Source organism: Nomascus leucogenys, chromosome 3 (genome assembly GCF_006542625.1).
Source record: "Nomascus leucogenys isolate Asia chromosome 3, Asia_NLE_v1, whole genome shotgun sequence".
Lineage (NCBI taxonomy): Eukaryota > Metazoa > Chordata > Mammalia > Primates > Hylobatidae > Nomascus > Nomascus leucogenys.
In genome coordinates, this window is record NC_044383.1 from 44,899,298 (window position 1) to 44,918,295 (window position 18,998).

General features: G+C 40.7%; 1 protein-coding gene across 1 annotated transcript in view; it reads right to left on the reverse strand.

Moving 5' to 3' along the window:
* The window catches only part of LIPK (lipase family member K), a 30,048-nt gene that overhangs the window by 8,097 nt on the left and 2,953 nt on the right, over positions 1 to 18,998 (reverse strand). The window contains exons 2-8 of the mRNA XM_030809294.1: positions 18,646 to 18,763; positions 14,420 to 14,618; positions 13,303 to 13,412; positions 11,945 to 12,081; positions 6,749 to 6,895; positions 4,469 to 4,540; positions 1,227 to 1,298 (exon numbers count right to left, since the gene is read on the reverse strand). Coding sequence (XP_030665154.1) covers positions 1,227 to 1,298; positions 4,469 to 4,540; positions 6,749 to 6,895; positions 11,945 to 12,081; positions 13,303 to 13,412; positions 14,420 to 14,618; positions 18,646 to 18,763 — 855 coding nt within the window. The remainder of the gene's footprint in view (positions 1 to 1,226; positions 1,299 to 4,468; positions 4,541 to 6,748; positions 6,896 to 11,944; positions 12,082 to 13,302; positions 13,413 to 14,419; positions 14,619 to 18,645; positions 18,764 to 18,998) is intronic.

Below are 18,998 nucleotides of genomic sequence, written 5' to 3' on the forward strand. Positions count from 1 at the left end.
GTTGACTGGCTTCATTTCTGGATGACTTCAGGGTGCCAGGGCTCAGCTCAGCACTCCTGGGCTGTGTGCTATAATCTTGGTAGGTGGGACCATGTGCAAAGCTTTGTTCTGTGGCCACTGCTGCACTGGAGAGGCTGAGATGTTCCTCATATACTGGCAACAACACTCTGATGGGAGGTGGGGCAAAAGCACTTCATCGTGGTGGTGGTGGCATGCTGGCAAAGCAGTCAGGGGAGGCTGCAAGTATGTTCACACTGGTAGGGACCCATCTGCAAAAGCTCTCCTATGCCTAGGCAGAATCTGCCAGTGAAGGAGGTATGGCAGTGACCACTGGGAGGCACGATAGTTGGGCATGTGAGGCTGCACTGCAAGCGGGTGCAGCCAGGCAGGAACCCTGAAAAAGGCCAGCAGACAGGGATGTGCTCAGATTACACTGGCCCCGTCCCATGGGTAAGATAGCCCTGTTCTGTTCAGGTTCAACAGTCAACAAAGGCCAATGCCACCTAGAGGAGCTTGGCAAGCCTTGGGGAATGGATGTCCCTGGCCATACTTCACTGCAACCGTTCCTGCACCAAACCCTCTGGGCTTTGCACAGGCAAGAGTTCTGTCCCTGCCAACTCTCCAAGCAGCTCTGCCTACTAGCTCAAATGTCTATGGGGGTTGTGGGGTTTCCTGCAGCTAGGTCCATAGTAAGAGTGGGCCATTGTACTCCTATTTAACTCACCTCTTCCCCAGGAGCTACTCAGGGCCTGAAGTGAGTCCTGGTGCTCAGCAACCCCGTGCAGGCTTCCCAGAATCCTCCCTCTAGCCCAGGCTCCGCATCCTACCTCCATTCACTCTCAGTGCCTTTCTTCTGAAGATCTGCTCAGAGTATTCCAATCTTCTTGATGGTCTTGTTTCTTAATGGGAGAAGCTCTTCCTGGCTGTGTCTAGTTGACCATCTTGAGCCCCTCTCTCTGGTTGTTTACTAGCTGAATAACTGATAATTTACCTACCCTCTCTGAACCTCTGAAAAAAATAGGGATAATAATATTTACCTTGCAAGATCCTTGTAAGAATTAGAAATAATGATATGGCACATGGCAAGAACCCAATAAGCAGCCTGTGAGAACAGCAATAAGCAATATCCAGTGTGGTAAATGCAAATGGCAGGTGCTTCATGAGTAGACACTATTTTTGTTAGTTCATTTTCAGCATGGAACTGATTATGAGGATTATTTTTGTACCTGGTGGAAGTGCATCATGTTCTGATCAGAGTTTCCCCAATCAAAAGCTTGGAGCTGACCAGAATTAACGGCCTAAAATAAAATAAACACGTTAAAATAATATAAGAAAATAGTGTACATTTAAAGACAGTACAGAAGAAATATACAAAGAAGATTAACACTATGCCCCAGTCTTTAGAAACATAAGCTAAATTTCAATAAAGATTAAGAAAATAAGTAATAAAAAATGATAAATCTTATCATAATTCACAGAATAGGTACAATCTTTTACTCATTCCTGTATCTTTCCAGTGAAAATCCTCAGATTTTTTATTTAAATCCAATGCCTTTAAATGTTACCATGCTACACACAGAAATATTTTTTTAAAGATGCAGAATTGAATGATTCTTGACTATCTTTGCTTCAGGAATTTTAATAATTTTTTAAAAAGGAATTAGCTATACATTTCTTACATTTAAAAATTACTGCTATTGTTATTACACAACTTTGTACCTTATCCTCATGATGTGTTCTAAGCTGTTATGATTATATTCCCTATCCTTAAACGTTTTTTTCACTATTAAAAGAAATATTCACCCACTGAGCTTCCCCAGTTCTGTGTAAGTTACATGGCTGCTCTCTGCCTCCCATATGTGGGGTCAAGCCACCTGCTTTGGTGCATAACGTAGCCATGGGCTGACTGAGACACTGTGCATGACTGCTTTTGCATTTTGGTATTGAAACTTCAAATATTAGAATATAAGGACATTCATACATGCAGCATTTCATTTTTCTGTTATTTGCCACCCATATAGGATTGATGAGGCAGATAATTTTGACATTTATGTCAAGCACTTCATTAAATTATTCTGACTATTCTGTTTTTCTTTCTTAGCTTGAATCTCAGATATTTTTCCCACTTACTAATTTAGTCCTGATTTTTAGTTTAAAATTATTCCCATCATGATTTATATTCAGAGAGGCAGCAGTCTGCTGCTGTTGAAATTCTGCAAGGTTTTAGAAATGGGAAGCAATAGGATGTACTACTTAGGAACTTGGGCTCTAGGATCAAATCTGGTGATTTGCTTTGGCTCTGTGTCCCCACCCAAATCTCATCTCTAATTGTAACCCCCACTTGTCAGGGCAGGGGCCTGGTGGGAGGTGACTGAATCATGGGGGCGGACTTCCCCTTTGCTGTTCTGATAGTGAGTGAGTTCTCACAAGATCTGGTCGTTTGAAAGTATGTGGCACTTCCCGCTTTGTGCTCTCTCTCTCCTGCTCCACTATGGTAAGACGTGCTTGCTTCCCCTTCGCTTTCCAAGGTGATTGTAAGTTTCCTGAGGCCTCCTAGCCATGCTTCCTGTACAGCCTGTGGAGCTGTGAGTCTATTAAAATTCTTGTCTTCATAAATTACCCAGTCTCAGGTAGCTCTTTATAGTAGTGTGAAAGACATTAATATACCTTTTTTGTATCCAGGCTTAATAGACTACTGAATCTGTGATTCAAGGCAAGATATTTGTGAAATGAGAATGATAGTAACATTCTTTCTTAGGATTTTGAAGATTATGGTAACACCTATAAAGCATGTAGCACCTAGTAATACCCAACAAACAGCTTTTTTTCACTAGTATTACTCCCATCATCATGATCATAACTCTTGCCTTAGCTGCCTATGTAACTTATAACCAAGTATTTACCATGCCCCCCACCATCCCCACTTATTTCTATTCTGAAGAGGACTCCTTGTGAAAGGGGAAAAGGTTTTCTTAAGAGAAGTCAATTATAAAATGTATAAGGAATAGGCAGCCATGTGCAGTGCTCATGCCTGTAATCCCAGCACTCTGGGAGGCTGAGGTGGGAGGATTGCTTGAGTCTAGCAGTCCAAGACCAGCCTAGGTAACAAAACAAGACCTCATCTTTGTAAAAAGAAACAAACGTTATCTGGGCATGGTGGTGCATGCCTATGGTGCCAGCTACTCAGGAAGCTGAGATGGGAGGATTGCTTAAACCCAGGATGTCAAAGCTACAGTGAGCCATGATTGTACCACTATACTTCAGCCTGGGTAACGTGATTGTACCACTGCACGCTTTTTTTTGAGACCCTGTCTCGAAAAGTAAATAAATAAAAGAATATGCTATGACATTTATAGAGTGGGGGGATATCAGTGCCTTTACTAAAAAATTGTTATAATAATTCAATGACACTGAATAAAATCATATGTATGAGCAGCAAGAAGAGCATATATTAAGTGCTCAATAACTGTGAAGTTAAACATGTAGTACCTGGAAGGCCATGCTCATAAGAGGACCTATCTGTCTCCTCATCAGTAGGAAGCCCTATATCCTGAACATCTTTCTTCGTAGAGGGACTTGAAGCCTTATCTCCTGGGGTCAAACTCTTCCAAGTATTTCAGAAATCCTCACCTAGTATTTCAGGCTATCTATAGTAGCGATTCTCTAAAACAGGGAGCAAATTTAGTAGGATATATATTAAAATGCAAATTCCTGGTTCGGGGGGGTCTCAGATATATTCAACCTTTAAGAAGACACCACCCCTCTCCCCATCATAGAATTATGTATATTTTGTTCACTTTTCAAAAGGGATTGTGACTGAGCCACCAGCCAATAATATAGGCAGATATTACATAATAAACAAATGAATGTGCATGCACGTGTGTGCACATGCACACACAAAGACACACACACACACACAAGGCTCAGAAAGCCACATCAATTGAATTAGACTTATCTCTGAGCTTTCTGTATATTGAGTAATAAAATAAAACAAATAAAACTTTAACTGAGGGTAAAAACATAAGCCATAAATCCATTTTAATTCTTCCCTAGCATTCAATTTGCTCTGAATAAAGCATCGTTTCCACATTCTGAAATTCCCCATATATTGATTGGAGGATGAACAGCTCTTTATGGAATAAGATGCATCATTTTATATAAAGTTCTATTAGAGCTGATGACTTTCTGAAAGAGGAAATAAAAGCCTTCCCTTGAAATGCAGTTTGGAATCATCTAAGGATCAGAACCCAGTCAGAATATCTGAGAACCATGCTCAAAACCCAGACACTGAGGACAAGGAGAAGAAATGGGAATGAAGTAAATAAAAATGAAGAGTTGATGCTGATTCCAAAAACATCAATGTGACAGTGGCAGGTGCCAGCAGAACCCTGCAGTGAGCTCTCTGAGAGCACTTCTTGAGGGTCTTGCAGAGGTATGTGTGCATCAAGCAGGAATAAGAAGCACGTACCTGAGCCCAGTGCAGCATATTCTGAACAGATGTTCCCGCAGGATTGTGTGACAAATAAACATCCAAGCGACTCTGCAAAGAGATTACTTCTCATCTAGAGGCTAATCATATCATCATACCGCAAGTAAACATTTAAGAGAAATTTAGAAAGTTTCTTCTTTTCCTCTTTTCCCTTTCTTTGTTTCTTATTTTTATTTTTATTTTTATTTTTGAGATGGAGTCTTGCTCTGTCGCCCAGGCTGGAGTGCAGTGGCGCGATCTCAGCTCGCTGCAGTCTCCACCTCCTGGGTTCCATTCTCCTGCCTCAGCCTCCCGAGTAGCTGGGACTATAGGCACGTGCCACCACGCCCGACTAATTTTGTGTTTGCACTTTTAGTAGAGACGGGGTTTCACCGCGTCAGCCAGGATGGTCTCGATCTCCTGACCTCGTGATCCGCCTGCCTTGGCCTCCCAAAGTGCTGGGATTACAGGTGTGAGCCACTGCACCTGGCCTCTTTTCCCTTTCTTTAAGGAAAAAACATGTACCATATAATCTGAAGACATATTAACCAAAAAAGCCCATCTTTGAAGAACTTTTTCCTCCACCAGCTCTGTCCTGTCCTCAGCAGTGTCTTCAGAAAGCCTACAGAGGGCATCCTGCTGGGCAAAGACAAAAGGAAATCTATCTTTTTCCAGACTCAACTCCCATAGGTTCAAGGGTATAGGAGATTAAAGGATAAAAACCCCAGTGATCTTCTCCTTCAACCCGTGCTAAGTCCCAAAGGACATTCAAAGAGAGCTGTTGGCCCTAAGACACTAAGAATAGATCTGAATGTTGCCTTTTGTTTCCTGAATTTTAAAATGTGGTAAACATTCTACAGGACTCTGAAAGTTTGTGTAACAGAATTAATTCAGTCAGCATATTTAGATGTCTTATGGATACACAACCACACACACACAAGAACAAAAACAAAAACACACCCACGAACTCTTGATTCTCTCATATTTTCAATTGCACTAGTTTTTAAATAAAAAGAGTTATTTTCCACCAAAGTAAGCATCAGAAACATCTTAGGGCTTTAAAAATATTTTAACCTACTTATAAGCTATCCAAACGTACTGAATAAAAATCAAAATCTCAAAGGTTGAGTTCTGGACATGTGTATTTTTTCAAAGTTCAACCAATATTACTTATGTATCCCTTGTTATTGTTCTTTGAAACAAATGTCTTTGAAGGTGCCGTAATATTCTGTAAGTTTTGCTTTTTGGCAAAAAGACAAAAGGTGATCTGACAAAAGATGTCCATATGGACAACAAGGGCCAATGAATAGTCAAGGGTGTTATTTTGTGATGTCTTTCTTTAGCAAACTCTTAGGCTATGCTGAGAGGGTGCTTTTAAAATACACTCTTTTGTGTTTGTTTCAAGGTCTTTTTACTCAGCTCTGCCCACATGATATGCTCTCACCTACATATATCCTTGCATCTAAATGATAGGCAAGCATAGTTTCCATTGTACACTGAGAAAGTGAGACAGGAACACAGAAAGGCAATGGCTAAGATATGTTTTGCATAAAAAGCCTTTTATAAATCTTGCTTGAAAGCAAGAAAAATTTTAATCAGTGCTTTCTACTGACTGGGAGAGTAGGCTCTGGGCAGAAGTCTGTGAGAGAGGTGGAGACCAACTTCAGCCTGATCCTACCTCTGGTTTCAAACACATCTCCTCTCTTTCCCTCCTCCCTCCCCCCAACTCCTTGGGTCATCGTGGAAAGGATCTCAGTTAAGTTAAAAATTACTCGACAAGAACCCTGACACTGATCCCTCTCGGTACCCCTTGAACAATAAATTTGTAGCTGTTGTTGAAGAACCATCCCTCCTTTTATCCTTTGGGTTAAGGAAGTAAGTGGTTCATAAAATAACTTTCCAAATCAACTGCGAAAGTGGAAAATTGGTAAAAAAATAAAAATACAAATGTCTGGACTCACCCCCTGAGATTCTACTTCAGTGGGTCTGACATAGGGCGCAGGCACAGCAAGATAAATATCAAAACCATAGCCTTTATCTAAGTGAAGGACGTTTCAGGTAAGAAGAGATGAGAATTGTTGGCAGAAAAGCTTTCTTCTCAAATCCTCCTATGAAAGGAAGTGGACTCTCAACCCTCCTTGGAAGCCATGAATGTACTAATTACATTCCAAAAGCAAAAAGGAAACCTTGAATTGCAATTGCCATACAATCCAGAATAAACTTTCATCACCTCTGTGCAACAAAACAAATGTTTTCCCAGACCCAGTTACTTACACCTACCATATTTAAGTTTTCTGGATCAAATCCACTCAGAGTAAATAGGAAGTTGCTGCAAATACGATGGAATAGCTTCCGATTGCACACTTTGGTGGCAATGAATTGGTCAAACAATGTATGAGGGTGGAACATTTTGTCACCAAACAGCACCTACAAGATAATTTAAAACACCATCAAATCTTATAGGCGTGGATATCAAAAGTGGAGAGATAGTTCAAAGAAGGACTGCACAGTGTTAGGTGACATCTGCTCAGTGTTGGTCCTTAGTGAAATCATGAGGCTTGTTATTAGCTTTGTAATCCTTCCAATGCAACTCTTAATGGCTTTTCCCAAAAACCTCTAATTGGGGTGATTTTTAGAATGCCCCTTGAGAAACTAGTTCCCACAGGAAATTAGTAAGGCTTTGGAGTGAGGCATACATGTGTTTCATTCTGGATTCAAACACATTCTATACCTTAGGAGAGTTTTAAATTTCTATTATTATGAATTTTCTCATCTATAAAATGAAAAAATTTTCCAATGGGTAGGGCTGTTGTGAAGTTAGTAGGTCATGTTTAAAAGACAATTAGCGCAGTTCCTAGCATCTAGTGCACATGCAAAATATTATTTAAGTATAAATTAATGTAATTATTATTACTATCATAATTAGTGACTAATACAGATTTGAGCCATTCCTTCCAGAATCCTTTAATGAATTCTTTCTATGACAAAAGCTTAACCCACATAAATGAATCTTTACTAGTGGAATTTCAGGCAGTGTTGCAAGTGAGTTCCTTTGCTTCACAGCTACTAGTTTTATAATCTTAGCATAATAAACTAGATATAAAGGTAAAAAGACTTTTTTAGTTCTTAAAACTTCAGAAACACCCATTTACAGTAAAAATAAACACACATTTCTTCTGGAATTCTTTATTAACCAGAAATTACAACTAAAGAACAGTAATAACTAGCATTTATTCACTTAAGATCTAATTCACTTTAAGATCTTTACTCCATATTTGGGAAAGCCAACTCCAGGTTTCAGAGAAGAGAACCCAGAATCCATTATGGTAGATGTCACCTGTTTCTTAACACCGTATTTTAATTGTTGATTACTTTTATGAACTGGCTATTTTCTTTCACATGGATTTGTTTTGCCAAGCATGGATGGCTAAGTTATTGATAAATAAAAAATAAATTTGTTTACCGGTTAAAGTCAGATCCTGCCTTTTACTTTAATTATTTATTCATGTGACAATCTATTTAAATTGTCACACTTGAAAACATGAAGTAAATGTCAACATTATTTTAAAAGATAAGCTCATTTTATGAGTGTATGCTGCTACTATTATTAAATTATTATGGGGACATTTACACTGGAAGAATTACAATTTGGCAAGTTAAATTAATTATCTAGGGTATTATCTAAGTGTCCTAATGATTGTGATAAAATGAAGAAGAGTTTGGAATCAATCAGATAATATGTACAAGGCTTATTATTACTTTCCAGACCTAAAGAATTGAGAAGTATGGTTAGAACTAGTTTAACATATTGTTGTCCTTCCTTTCCCTTCCCTTTTTCTTCTTCCTCCTCTTCTTCCTCCTCCTCTATCTTCTCTCCATCTCCCTCCTTCCCTTCCTCTTTCCCTGCCTCCATCCCTCTCTTCCTCTCTTGGGCATGAAGAGGAGTATGAAATCTTGGTACTTCATATATTCCATTAATATTCCATGGAATATCAGATATTCCATTAAATAAAGATTATACCTGGCTATACAAGATAATGTCTGTTCTGAAACCTGGAGTTGGCTTTCCCAAATACAGAGTAAATTAGCAGAACATTCTCTGACTCCACTCTACCTCAATATCCCGTGACTCAGCAAAATTACTATGCATTTACTCAAAGGTGAATAATTTCTCCTTTACCCTAACCTAAAAGAGAGGATATTAATGTAGGCCAGCCAGCAGTATAGCACCCATATACAGAGTAGCGAACATGCCAACTTATAGATGTAATTCCAAGTTGGCTCTGGAGGAGGCGTATTTGTCACATAACAGCAGGGAGCCAGGCTCCTTCTAGTAGCTGTTTTGGTATGTGTGAGAATTAGAAAAGGCACCCCTCTTTCTGGCAACATGGCCCCATGCCAGGGCGCATGGCTTGCCAAGCAGAACATGGGCTGGATTCAGTCCTCAACAGCCCACTGAGCTGGTCACCTTGTTCACTAACTTCTTCAGGTTGGCATTGAAAAAGTGGAAAAACCACCACCTATAAAAAAGACTATTGACCATGGGTTGCCTGGTCAGATCTGGGTTCAGATTCTGGCTCTGCCATCCATTAGCTGGGTGACTTGGGACAGGCTGCTTAGGCTCTCTGAGCCTCAAGTTCTTCTTTTAAGAAATGGAGACAGTACTAACAATCTTTAATGTTGTAGAGACATGTCAAAAGCAAAGGATCAAAAGCAATCTATAGGTCAGAAAGAAAGTAGAATGACAAGAACACAAAGGCATAAATGTCCAGGGGCAAAATGGGAGGTGAGGAAGGGGGAATGGATGAATGAATTTCTCAACGTGACAAACTCTACTCATTCTGTCAATATGAAAATTAAGGCTTAGCATGGTTAAATAACTTGTCCAAGGTTACAATAGGCAGGAGGCAGAGGCAGAATGTGAACCCAATTCTGTCTGACTTAAGTCTTTATGCTTTATACTCAATTCAATTCAACTCTCATGAATTGAGTTGAATGTAATAGAAATGGAGCAACTGAAAGAACTGGCAACATCAGTGAAAAGGAAGTGCTAATCAGAGAGCGAAAAAAGGTTGTCTCTGTCCAGAAGCTCCCATAAAAAAAGGAAGTCTTTCACCAAGCATGCCTGTGAGCATCTGGCTGATGGGAGAGGAAAGGAGAAAGCAAGCCCGTTCCTCAAAAAGTCAAAAACATACCTAAACGTTGTCTGTCATTTCAATGTCATATCTTACAGATTATTTTTTGTTGCACAACTCTTGTTCCGATCCCCAATATCTATCTGCTAATGTGTTATCAATAACCCCATAATCATTCTTCTCATCTGTGCACAACTCTTGTCCAATCCCCAACATCTATCAGCTGATGTGTTAACAATAACTCCATAATTATTCTCCTAATCTTTCACCCTTCTTGATGTCCTTTACCCCCATCCACTTACATTTGGTTCCCAGGGGAATCTTTCTAAAAAGGGGCATTATGCATGTCATTCCTCTGTGCAAATATTTCCATGCTCCCCAATTACTTATAGAATACATTCCAAACTCACTAATTTGGCACTCAAATCCCTTTATAATCTGCCTCTACATTTCCAACATGACTTCTCATAGTCTCCTTCACAAATACTAATATAAATCTCCAGTAAAGTGAGTTATGTGTGGTTTTCCATGGCCTGAGCCTCACCACTTCAATGTTGCTCATGTTTCTCTCTTGTTTCAGAAAGCCTTTCTATACCACACTCTATAATGAAATCATCCTTAAGCCCAAACTAAAATGCCATCTTATCCAAAAAGTCTCTTGTGATTCCAACAGCTAGAAGTATTTTTCTTTTCTCTGATTTTGCCTAGCAATGCTTTTGCTCTGTCATACTGAAATTTCTACTAGGAATTAGTAGGTCATATGTGGCAGTTCTTCTGTTGGTACTATAGTTCCTCTATTGGAGTTATAATTGCCTATAAGGGCAATCATTCTAAAATTACAGATTTGATCAAGCCACTTTTCTATTTAATATTCTTCAATGGCGTCCCTTCATTAACAGAACAAAGTCTAAACTCCTAGACATGACACCACTTCCTTCCATTGTCCCCAATACCTCCTTAGTTGAATCCCATTCTACTTTCACATACACCCTAGTTTTTACTCACACCAATGAGCTGAAAAGTTTCCTTGTAGACATAGCTGTTTCCTAATGCCAGGGCCTTGAAATAGTAGCTCCTAGATACCTTTTGGCTGAATTAACTTGAATTGCACCACATCCTACACATGTCAGGGTATGCAGAAGTTTGTAGAGAGCTGTGCAAATGAAGAGGAATGGAAAGAACTCACCGTCCCAAAATATCTCTTAATTGTGTGGGAATACTGAAATAATTTAGCAAAAAGTCTGACATTGTTTACTTAATAGTAGGCGCAGGCCAGAGTGAAATCTCAACGGTATAAGAGGCCCAAGTACCAACAGGCAATGTAAGCATGTTTTGTTATTTTCAGGTGGTTTTTCTGCTACCTGTCTTTCTGGGATGTATAGATGTGAACTTCAGTCACCATAGGCTAATTTGCTTAGCTCTCAACAACAAGAATCTTCTGTAAATCTTCAGGCTTCTGTCAGAATTGTTTCACTTTCATCTGCTCTCATTGAAATCACTGAACTGTACAATCACCACCATGGGAGTTATTACCATGGGAGAAGCCCATGTTAAAATACAAGAAGAAAACACACCAACCCATGCGATGCAATTTACCTGGACTAGAAAAATGATCAGATTAGTTAGCTGTCAACTAGAGGAGATTAGGGGGCCTAGAGTTTTGCCTGGGTTTTGGGAATTGTCAAAATGACAGCCTGTAAAGTGTCAGGAAATGAAACAAGGTTGGGCATTTGGTGATGGAGGAGGGTACGTTCTATAAAACTAATGATAGCAAAAACAATTTTTAACATTTATTAAGGGTTTACAATATGCAAGACATTGTTTTAAAGGATATGCTGTATTAATTTACTTAGTCCTCAGGGTAGCCCTATGAGTAAGAACTATTATTATCCCCACATTACAGGTGAAGAGAACTTAAGGTCTTGACCAAATTTACCCAGCTCGCAAATCATAGAAATAAGATTCAAACCCACACCATCTGATTCCATGCTGTGAACTCAACCAATACTGCCCCTAAAACATTAGGGATCACCAGAAAAATTTAATCTACTAAATTCAGCAAACCAATCAATCAAATAAGTTCTCTCTATCTGTGGTTGAGGAATGGCACAGCAGACACGTTTCTAGACATAGATGAAGAAAGTAGGGTAGATTAGCAACAGGGGGAGTTCCCTGAACTCTGCTAATAAGATTGCGTACATCATCAGTGAACTTAACATGGATATCTTTAATACCTATTATTTTCTCAGAAGTTTGTAAAATGTCATTGGTCTTCTGTTGAAATCAGTGGAAATAGAGCTACTTTTAGTTATTTCAGATTAAAACTTGGGAAGTCACATACCTTGACTACTTGCCTGGAAAGGGTCGTTAGTTTTTTCATAGGACTTTGGGTGTATTTAACTGTGACAACTGGAGCCAGTGCAAAAAATATCTTAATCTTTTTAGCCAGTTCTGGGTTTGTAGAAAATGCTATAAAAGCTGAAATGGAAGAAGACACTCGTTCATAGTTTTCAGATAATTATTTGTTCATTTTAAGTTGTAGTAAATGTAGCCATATTAAAAACAAAACAAAAAGCAACATAGAATTATAACCATTTGTAGAGAATAATTTCTCAATTTCTCAAGGGTGGAATTGGATAATTCAGAATAAAGTGTTTCCTGTCCCTGGGGAGTGCAAGGAGGGAGGGTTCAAACATCTACTGTGGGGCATGTCTAGGTAAACTCCAAAGCCCGTTCCAGCTCGACCATAGTCCTGGTATCAGACAAAACTGGGCTGTAATTTTGGCTTCCTACTTACTAGCTATGTGACCTCCCCTGCATGAGTCTTGGTTTTCTCAGTCTGTAAATGTGGATGGTAAAATCTTTATAGGATGATTTTTATAAAAGTCAAATGTATGTAAGTTACATGCGTTTGACCTTTATAAGCTTTGTGTCTATAATCTTTATCAAATATATGAAATGTAAGATGTTACTTGGGAATATCACCATTAGAATGGATTCCTCACTTCAACCATTTGTGTAGTAGCATGGATGATAGTGGTTTCAGATGTTTGTGTCTCAGTCCAATGAGAGAATGTATGTAAGATATGTGATACAGTACAAGTATGTAAAGACCTACTTTACATCAGAATTCTGATTTTAAGAATTAAGATGTAGAAAACAGACTGGTGGAAATCCTGTTGATATTGTTGAGACCTGTAGCCAAAGTGAGAACAGTAAGGGGACAAATGGGCCTCACAACACGGCCAACATAGCCCTACCCACATGTGGCCTACTCCAATGCCTCCCTGGAAACTAAAAGTCATACTGATTGTAGCATATAATCGCTGAGTTTTGTAATCTCTGCTTTCTTTCTAGTGTCCCTCACTAGACTGTGAGATCTTCAAGGAAAGAATGAATACCATATTTATCTCTGCTTCCTCAGCATATAACAGTGTCTGACAAATGTTTGTTGGGGGCACAAATGAATAATTCTTCCTCTTTCAGGCTTATCTATCAACCTCCAAATTTAGTATTGAGGGAAAATTCCCTATTGTCATTCTTATTTTATTTACTCTACAGAAATTAGCTAGAGGAAATAGTTTCCCAATTCAAGCCCCCAAGCTAGAGACTGCACAGAGGGAAGAAATACTGACCCCATTCCATGAATCTGGAAGAAGAGCCCCTGACATTCTCTGATCACATCTGCCCCAAACACACCTATGGTGGTGCCTTGTGAGTGGCCCACGTAGTAGAGTTGCTTCTGTCCAGTTTTCTCTATGATAAAATTGATTGTGGCTGGAAGGTCATATTTAGCCATCTCATCCAAACTATCAAAAAGAAGGAATAACAAATTGGAAAAGTCATCTCATTGTTAGGCCTAGAACATTTAAACACGTTCAGTGAAGACATAAATACTTTGATTTTGTTAAATATAAGACTAGTGTCAATATATGATATTAGGCATCTATGCAACTTTAAAGGGTGTCACCTTGATTGCAAGTCAACATTTTTAAGAAACTGAAATCAGAAAAATTTGATTTGTCAAAGCCTACTGATGCTTTTCTTGCAAGGCTAGTCATACTCACTTAATTCTATAACAGATTTACCAAGCTCCTCTGAAAAGAGCAATTACCTGGATTGCTTATCTAGAAGAGAGAATAATAAAGCAAACAGATTTGCAGACCTCAGCCCAGACTGACTGAATCAGAATTTCCTGGGAAGAGACCCAGTAATCTGCATATTTAACAATGACCTCAGTTACTTCTGATCCTGTGTATAGTTTAAGAAATACTTACCTAGGGAATTTTCTAGTCATTTGCAAGGGTGCAATGGACTATGGCATAGAATTAGGAAATGCCAATGGTTTCCAGAAAGAAGGCAGGCAACGAGGCCAAGGAACACAGGATTTTCATGACCTCCAAGGCATGGTTCTTAACTCCTATGCCAGTGCATCAGTTTGCTCCTGTGACCGGGTAGGTGTGGCTTCTGAAGCTGACAGCACCCCCAGGCACTACTGCTGGCAACACTGTTGCTTAGCCCTTCTGTAATCAGGCTTTCTTCTTACTTCCCCCAGAACATACACACACACACACACACACACACACACACACACACACGCACTCACACACAGACACCAGGAAGGAGGCAGGAGTTCTAAAACAGCCATGCAATAATAACGACAGTGAAGAAAGTTTGGGTAGAGAAAGAAAGGTTTGTTTCCTTCTTGTGGATTCCACTGGGTGCATTTAGACACAAAACGGGAAAAAATCACTAGGTGTTCACACATATGCATGAGAAAAGTACACACTTTATTAATTAATAGGTTTCTCCTTACCTGAAGGCCCAGTATTCTGGTGATTTGGGTGACAATTTAAGGTGTTTTCTGGACCAAGTATTTCCTCGGCTGTTCCCCAACCACACGTCATAACCACTATCTGCCAGAAGGAAAGCCAAACTGTTGTTGGGCAGGTTGCAAATCCAGTTACTGGCAGATGCAATTAAGCCATGCTGCAAATACACAGCAGGCTTTGGAGCTGCAAAACACAGGCAACAAGAATTTCATGTTTGAACTTCCTCAGTGTCTACAAGAAAAAATCTCATTCCTGAATTTCTGTAGTATAAAAGAAAGGTTAAGAGACAAAATTTGATGCCAGGCAAACCTGGGATCTAGTCCCTTCTGAGCTACTTACTTGGGTAAGTTATTTAAGATCTCTGTCTTGTTTTCTCATTTGTAAAGGATTATATATAATATATTGTATTATGTAAGTGTGGAAGTTAGTTTGCCCTAGTTCAAAATCCCTTCTGATATGCATGAACTCCTTTGTGCCTCAGTTAACCTATCTGTATAATGGGAAATAATAATAAATGCTATCTCCTAGGGTATTTATAAGAATTCGATGAGAACTAAAACATACAAAAGGCTGTCTGGTTGCCAGGCGTGGTGGCTAACCTCCGTGGTGGCTCAGCAGAGGCTGAGGCGGGCAGATCACGAGGTCAGGAGATCGAGGCCATCCTGGCCAATACAGTGAAACCCCGTCTCTACTAAAACATACAAAAAAATTAGCCAGGCATGGTGGCGGGCACTTTAGTCCCAGCTACTCGGGAGGCTGAGGCAGGAAAATGGCGTGAACCCGGGAGGCAGCGCTTGCAGTGAGCCGAGATTGCCACACTGCACTCCAGCCTGGGCGACAGAGAAGACTCCGTCTCAAAAAAAAAAAAGGCTATCTGGCACAGTAAATATATATTAGCTATATATATTAGCTCTATTACTGTTGCTTATATTAATAGCATTATATTTTTCAAGACTCATCTGATTAAAAACTTAAATTTTTTTCAAAATAATAAAAACAATAATTAAAATGCCATTTGTTGAATGCTCATTGAATGTCAAGCACTATGCTAAGTTTTATAGGCACTGCTTCATTTCATTTGAATTGTTAGAAAGCAAAAAACAAGGTTATAAGTAGAAATTTACAGTTTAAAATTGTTAATATGATACAAAAATCCTTTTCCCAATGTAAAATAGAAAAATTTTAACTAAGAAAGAGAAAGGAAAAAGAAAGAAGTGAGAAAGTGTTGAAAAAGAGAGAAGAGAGGGAAGAAGTGACTAGGCTTTTCCTCTGCTTTATAAGTGGTTTGTGATGCTGTGTTTGTATCTCAGGACCCTACCTCAGGTCACTTTTGGAACTAGAGTGGCTGCCTGAGAGTGAGTAAGTTGTACTCTCAGAGAGCCTTCAGCCATCGGGACCAAGGAACTAAGAGTCTATGTCCATTTTTCCACCTTTTGGAACAGACAGAAAGAAGAGGTGTTACTAACTCTGCCAAAGTTAAGTACCATTAAATAGTCAAGTACCATCAGGCCTCTTTGATCTGAGTCTGAGACAAATCACAGGGATCTCAGATTAGAGAGAGAGTTTCTCATTGTACAGCTTTTTGTCTCATGAATTTTGGCAGCTATGTGATAGAAATGACAAGAGAAAAATTTGGAGAGACTTAAAAGTCTTGAGTATTTACAAAGTTATTTGTAATTATGGAGTTATTTTGGGAAATAATTGGCTCTGTAAAGCCAGCAACACCATTATATCTTCCTCTCTTTTTAGAAATCTACAGTTTTTCTTCAAATAAATAGTCTTTCTGATATTGAGAAGCTTTGTTATTCGACATGTCAAAGTATAAAATGAACTAAGAAGAGAGAGAAGAAAGTTTCTGGGAAATGAATTGCTCTTTTTCCCCCCTACAGATAGCCACCTGCATTGTGGGGAGCTAGAATTGGCTCTTTAATGAAGTTTAAGCACAGAACTGATAGGAACTAATAGGATCTCTTTTGCAGAGATTCCTGAGGATACCTGAGGCTCTATTTTAGAAAAAAAAAATAGAATTGTTTTTTCAGTTGGAGGCAAGGGCAAGAGGTGTACCCTAGGCAGTAAACTATCCCAGTAGGGTGGGCTGAGAGCTAGGGCTGAGCTTCAGATGGGTCTCCAGTTGCCCATGCTCCCCTGCACAGCTGCCTCCCCAGCAGGATGCGGGACAGCCACAGGAAGGGTAAGCTGAGAAGTGCTGCCGTGGACATTCACTTGGGCAGGACATCAGAGGACTCGGATACCAGCTTCCCATTGCAGGTCCCAATCTTCTTCACAACTATGGCCCTGCAGGAGCTGGTGCGGCTGAAAGAGCCGGAGTCCCCACCACAGCCAAAGCTGGACTGGAAGGAGTCCAGGCCATAGCTGAGGGCAGAGCTTGTGAGGCCGAGCCCAGCCCACCTGGGTAGCCACTGCTGGTCCTCCCATGCATACACCTGCTCTGCGTCCCAGACTCCAGCGGGCTCTCCTCGCCCTCCAGCAGCTTCCTGTAGGTGGCGCTCTCGACGTCCAAGACCAGCTTGACATGCATCAGCTCCAGGCTTCGGTGAAGCCACGGCGCCCTCTCCTGTTTGGTCCCCTATAGGGCGGCCTCCAGCTCTGCAGGCTCAGCATTGAGTCCTTAATGGCAGACTCCCCACGCTGCTCTGTGTTCTCTGGCCTTTGAGGCCTTCAGTCTCATCCTGGAGCCGGCTGATGTTTTGGTTCACCCGGAAGATCCTCTTCCTGCGATACAGCTCATTCTCAGCCTTCCCAGCCAAGGCCTGCAGCGCCTCGTACTGGATCTGGTGGTGCATGCTCTCAGCCTTGGCCCAGCTGCGGCTGGCGATCTCCTAGCACTGGGCGGAGAGCTCGAGATGATGCCATCCATGTCCAGGACTCGGCTATTGTCCAGGGACAGGACCTCAGATGTGGCCGAGATCTGACACTGCAGCTCACGGATCTTCTCTTCTCCTGGGGCAGCCCTTCTAGGCGAGACTGCTTGTTCTACGTTGTTCGTGTAAGCTTTATCCACATCCTTCTTGATGAGGAAAATTCATTCTCCATCTCTATATGCTTATTGATCTCATCCTGGTACTTACTCTTGAAGTCCTCCACCAGCCCCTGCATGTTGTCAACCTCCACCTCCAGCTTCAGCTTCTGGTCCCATGTGTCCAGCTGCCGCAGAAAGTTGTTGATGCAGCTCTCCATGTTGTCCACGTTCTCCCAGCTGTCTTCTGTTGCCGCAGGCTCCACAAGGTCTCCAGCATCTTGTTCTGCTGCTCCAGAAACCACACTTTGTCAATGAAGGAGGCAAACTTGTTCAGGGTCTTGATCTGCTTCTTCTCCTGGGTGTTCACAGCATGGATGTTAGGATCCACCTCCACCTTTAGGGAGCTCAGCAGACTCTGGGTCACAGTGATAACTGTGATGTCCCCCATATCACCAGCCCCAGCATAGACCTCACCGAGACCCATGCTGGTGCCCAGGCCGCCCAGAAAGCTGCTGCCCACCTGGAAGAAGGTAGAGGAGCTGATACAAGCACTGGGTATGCTCCTGTACGAACAGCTGCTGAAGGCAGACTTCTGGCTCACCCTGATGGACATGGTGGAGGCTGGAGTGAAGGCGGGTAGGCTCAACTAGATGGTGATTTGACAAGCTGAGAAGCTGTTGCTAGGTGGGAGCTAATAGAGTAATATTTACTTTAAACCATGAAATCACACAGACTTGGGTCCAGAACTGACTACAAATAGTTTAATACCAGTGAGAAGGCATCGTAGTAGTTGAAGACATTATATCCAAACGTGGATTTGAATGATTATTGAAGCTGAAAGTTTTCAGATTAGAGAGAAATTTAGAAGGCAGAATTGATAGATGGCAATGATAGGTTGCATGTAGAAGGTGAGGGAGATTTGGTATCAAGAATAACCCCTAGATTTCTGTTTTCAAAACGAGACAGAGGTAAGAACACAATGTGTTTTTGTTTGCTTGGTAGGAAGACAAAGTCGCGAAGAAAAGGAGTGACCAGATAAACAGTGTATATACAAGTGACTTAAAACTTCAAAGTTACACAAATTAAACAGAGAGGTGGTGGGTGATAATTTTTCTCCTCTAATGGAAAGAACTGCTAAGAATTTCAGAACAAAAACTGCTTGACTTCTCCCAGGACATCAAAGTACCTGTGCTTTAAGTATTTTTCCTTTCATAACAAAATAGGTAATACCTGTCCTCCCTGGGCATCCTCTTCCATGTGGAATCCTATAAATTCCAAGGATATAGCCATCTTTTGTTGTAACATCATACTCTTCATAAGGATAACCCCAGTAAGAAATAATCTGGCTCTAAAAAGAGGAAAGGAAATATATAACTTCATGTTATAATCTCTTAATTTTTCACATGAATTACAACATAGTACTTTATTTGTCTGTTTGTTTGTTTGAGACGGGTCTCACTCTGTTCCCCGGGCTGGAGTGCAGTGGTGTGATCTCGGTTCACTGCAGCCTTCTCCTCCTCGGCTCAAGCGATCCTCCCACCTCAGTCTTCCAAGTGGCTGGAACTACAGGCACCTGCCCCACT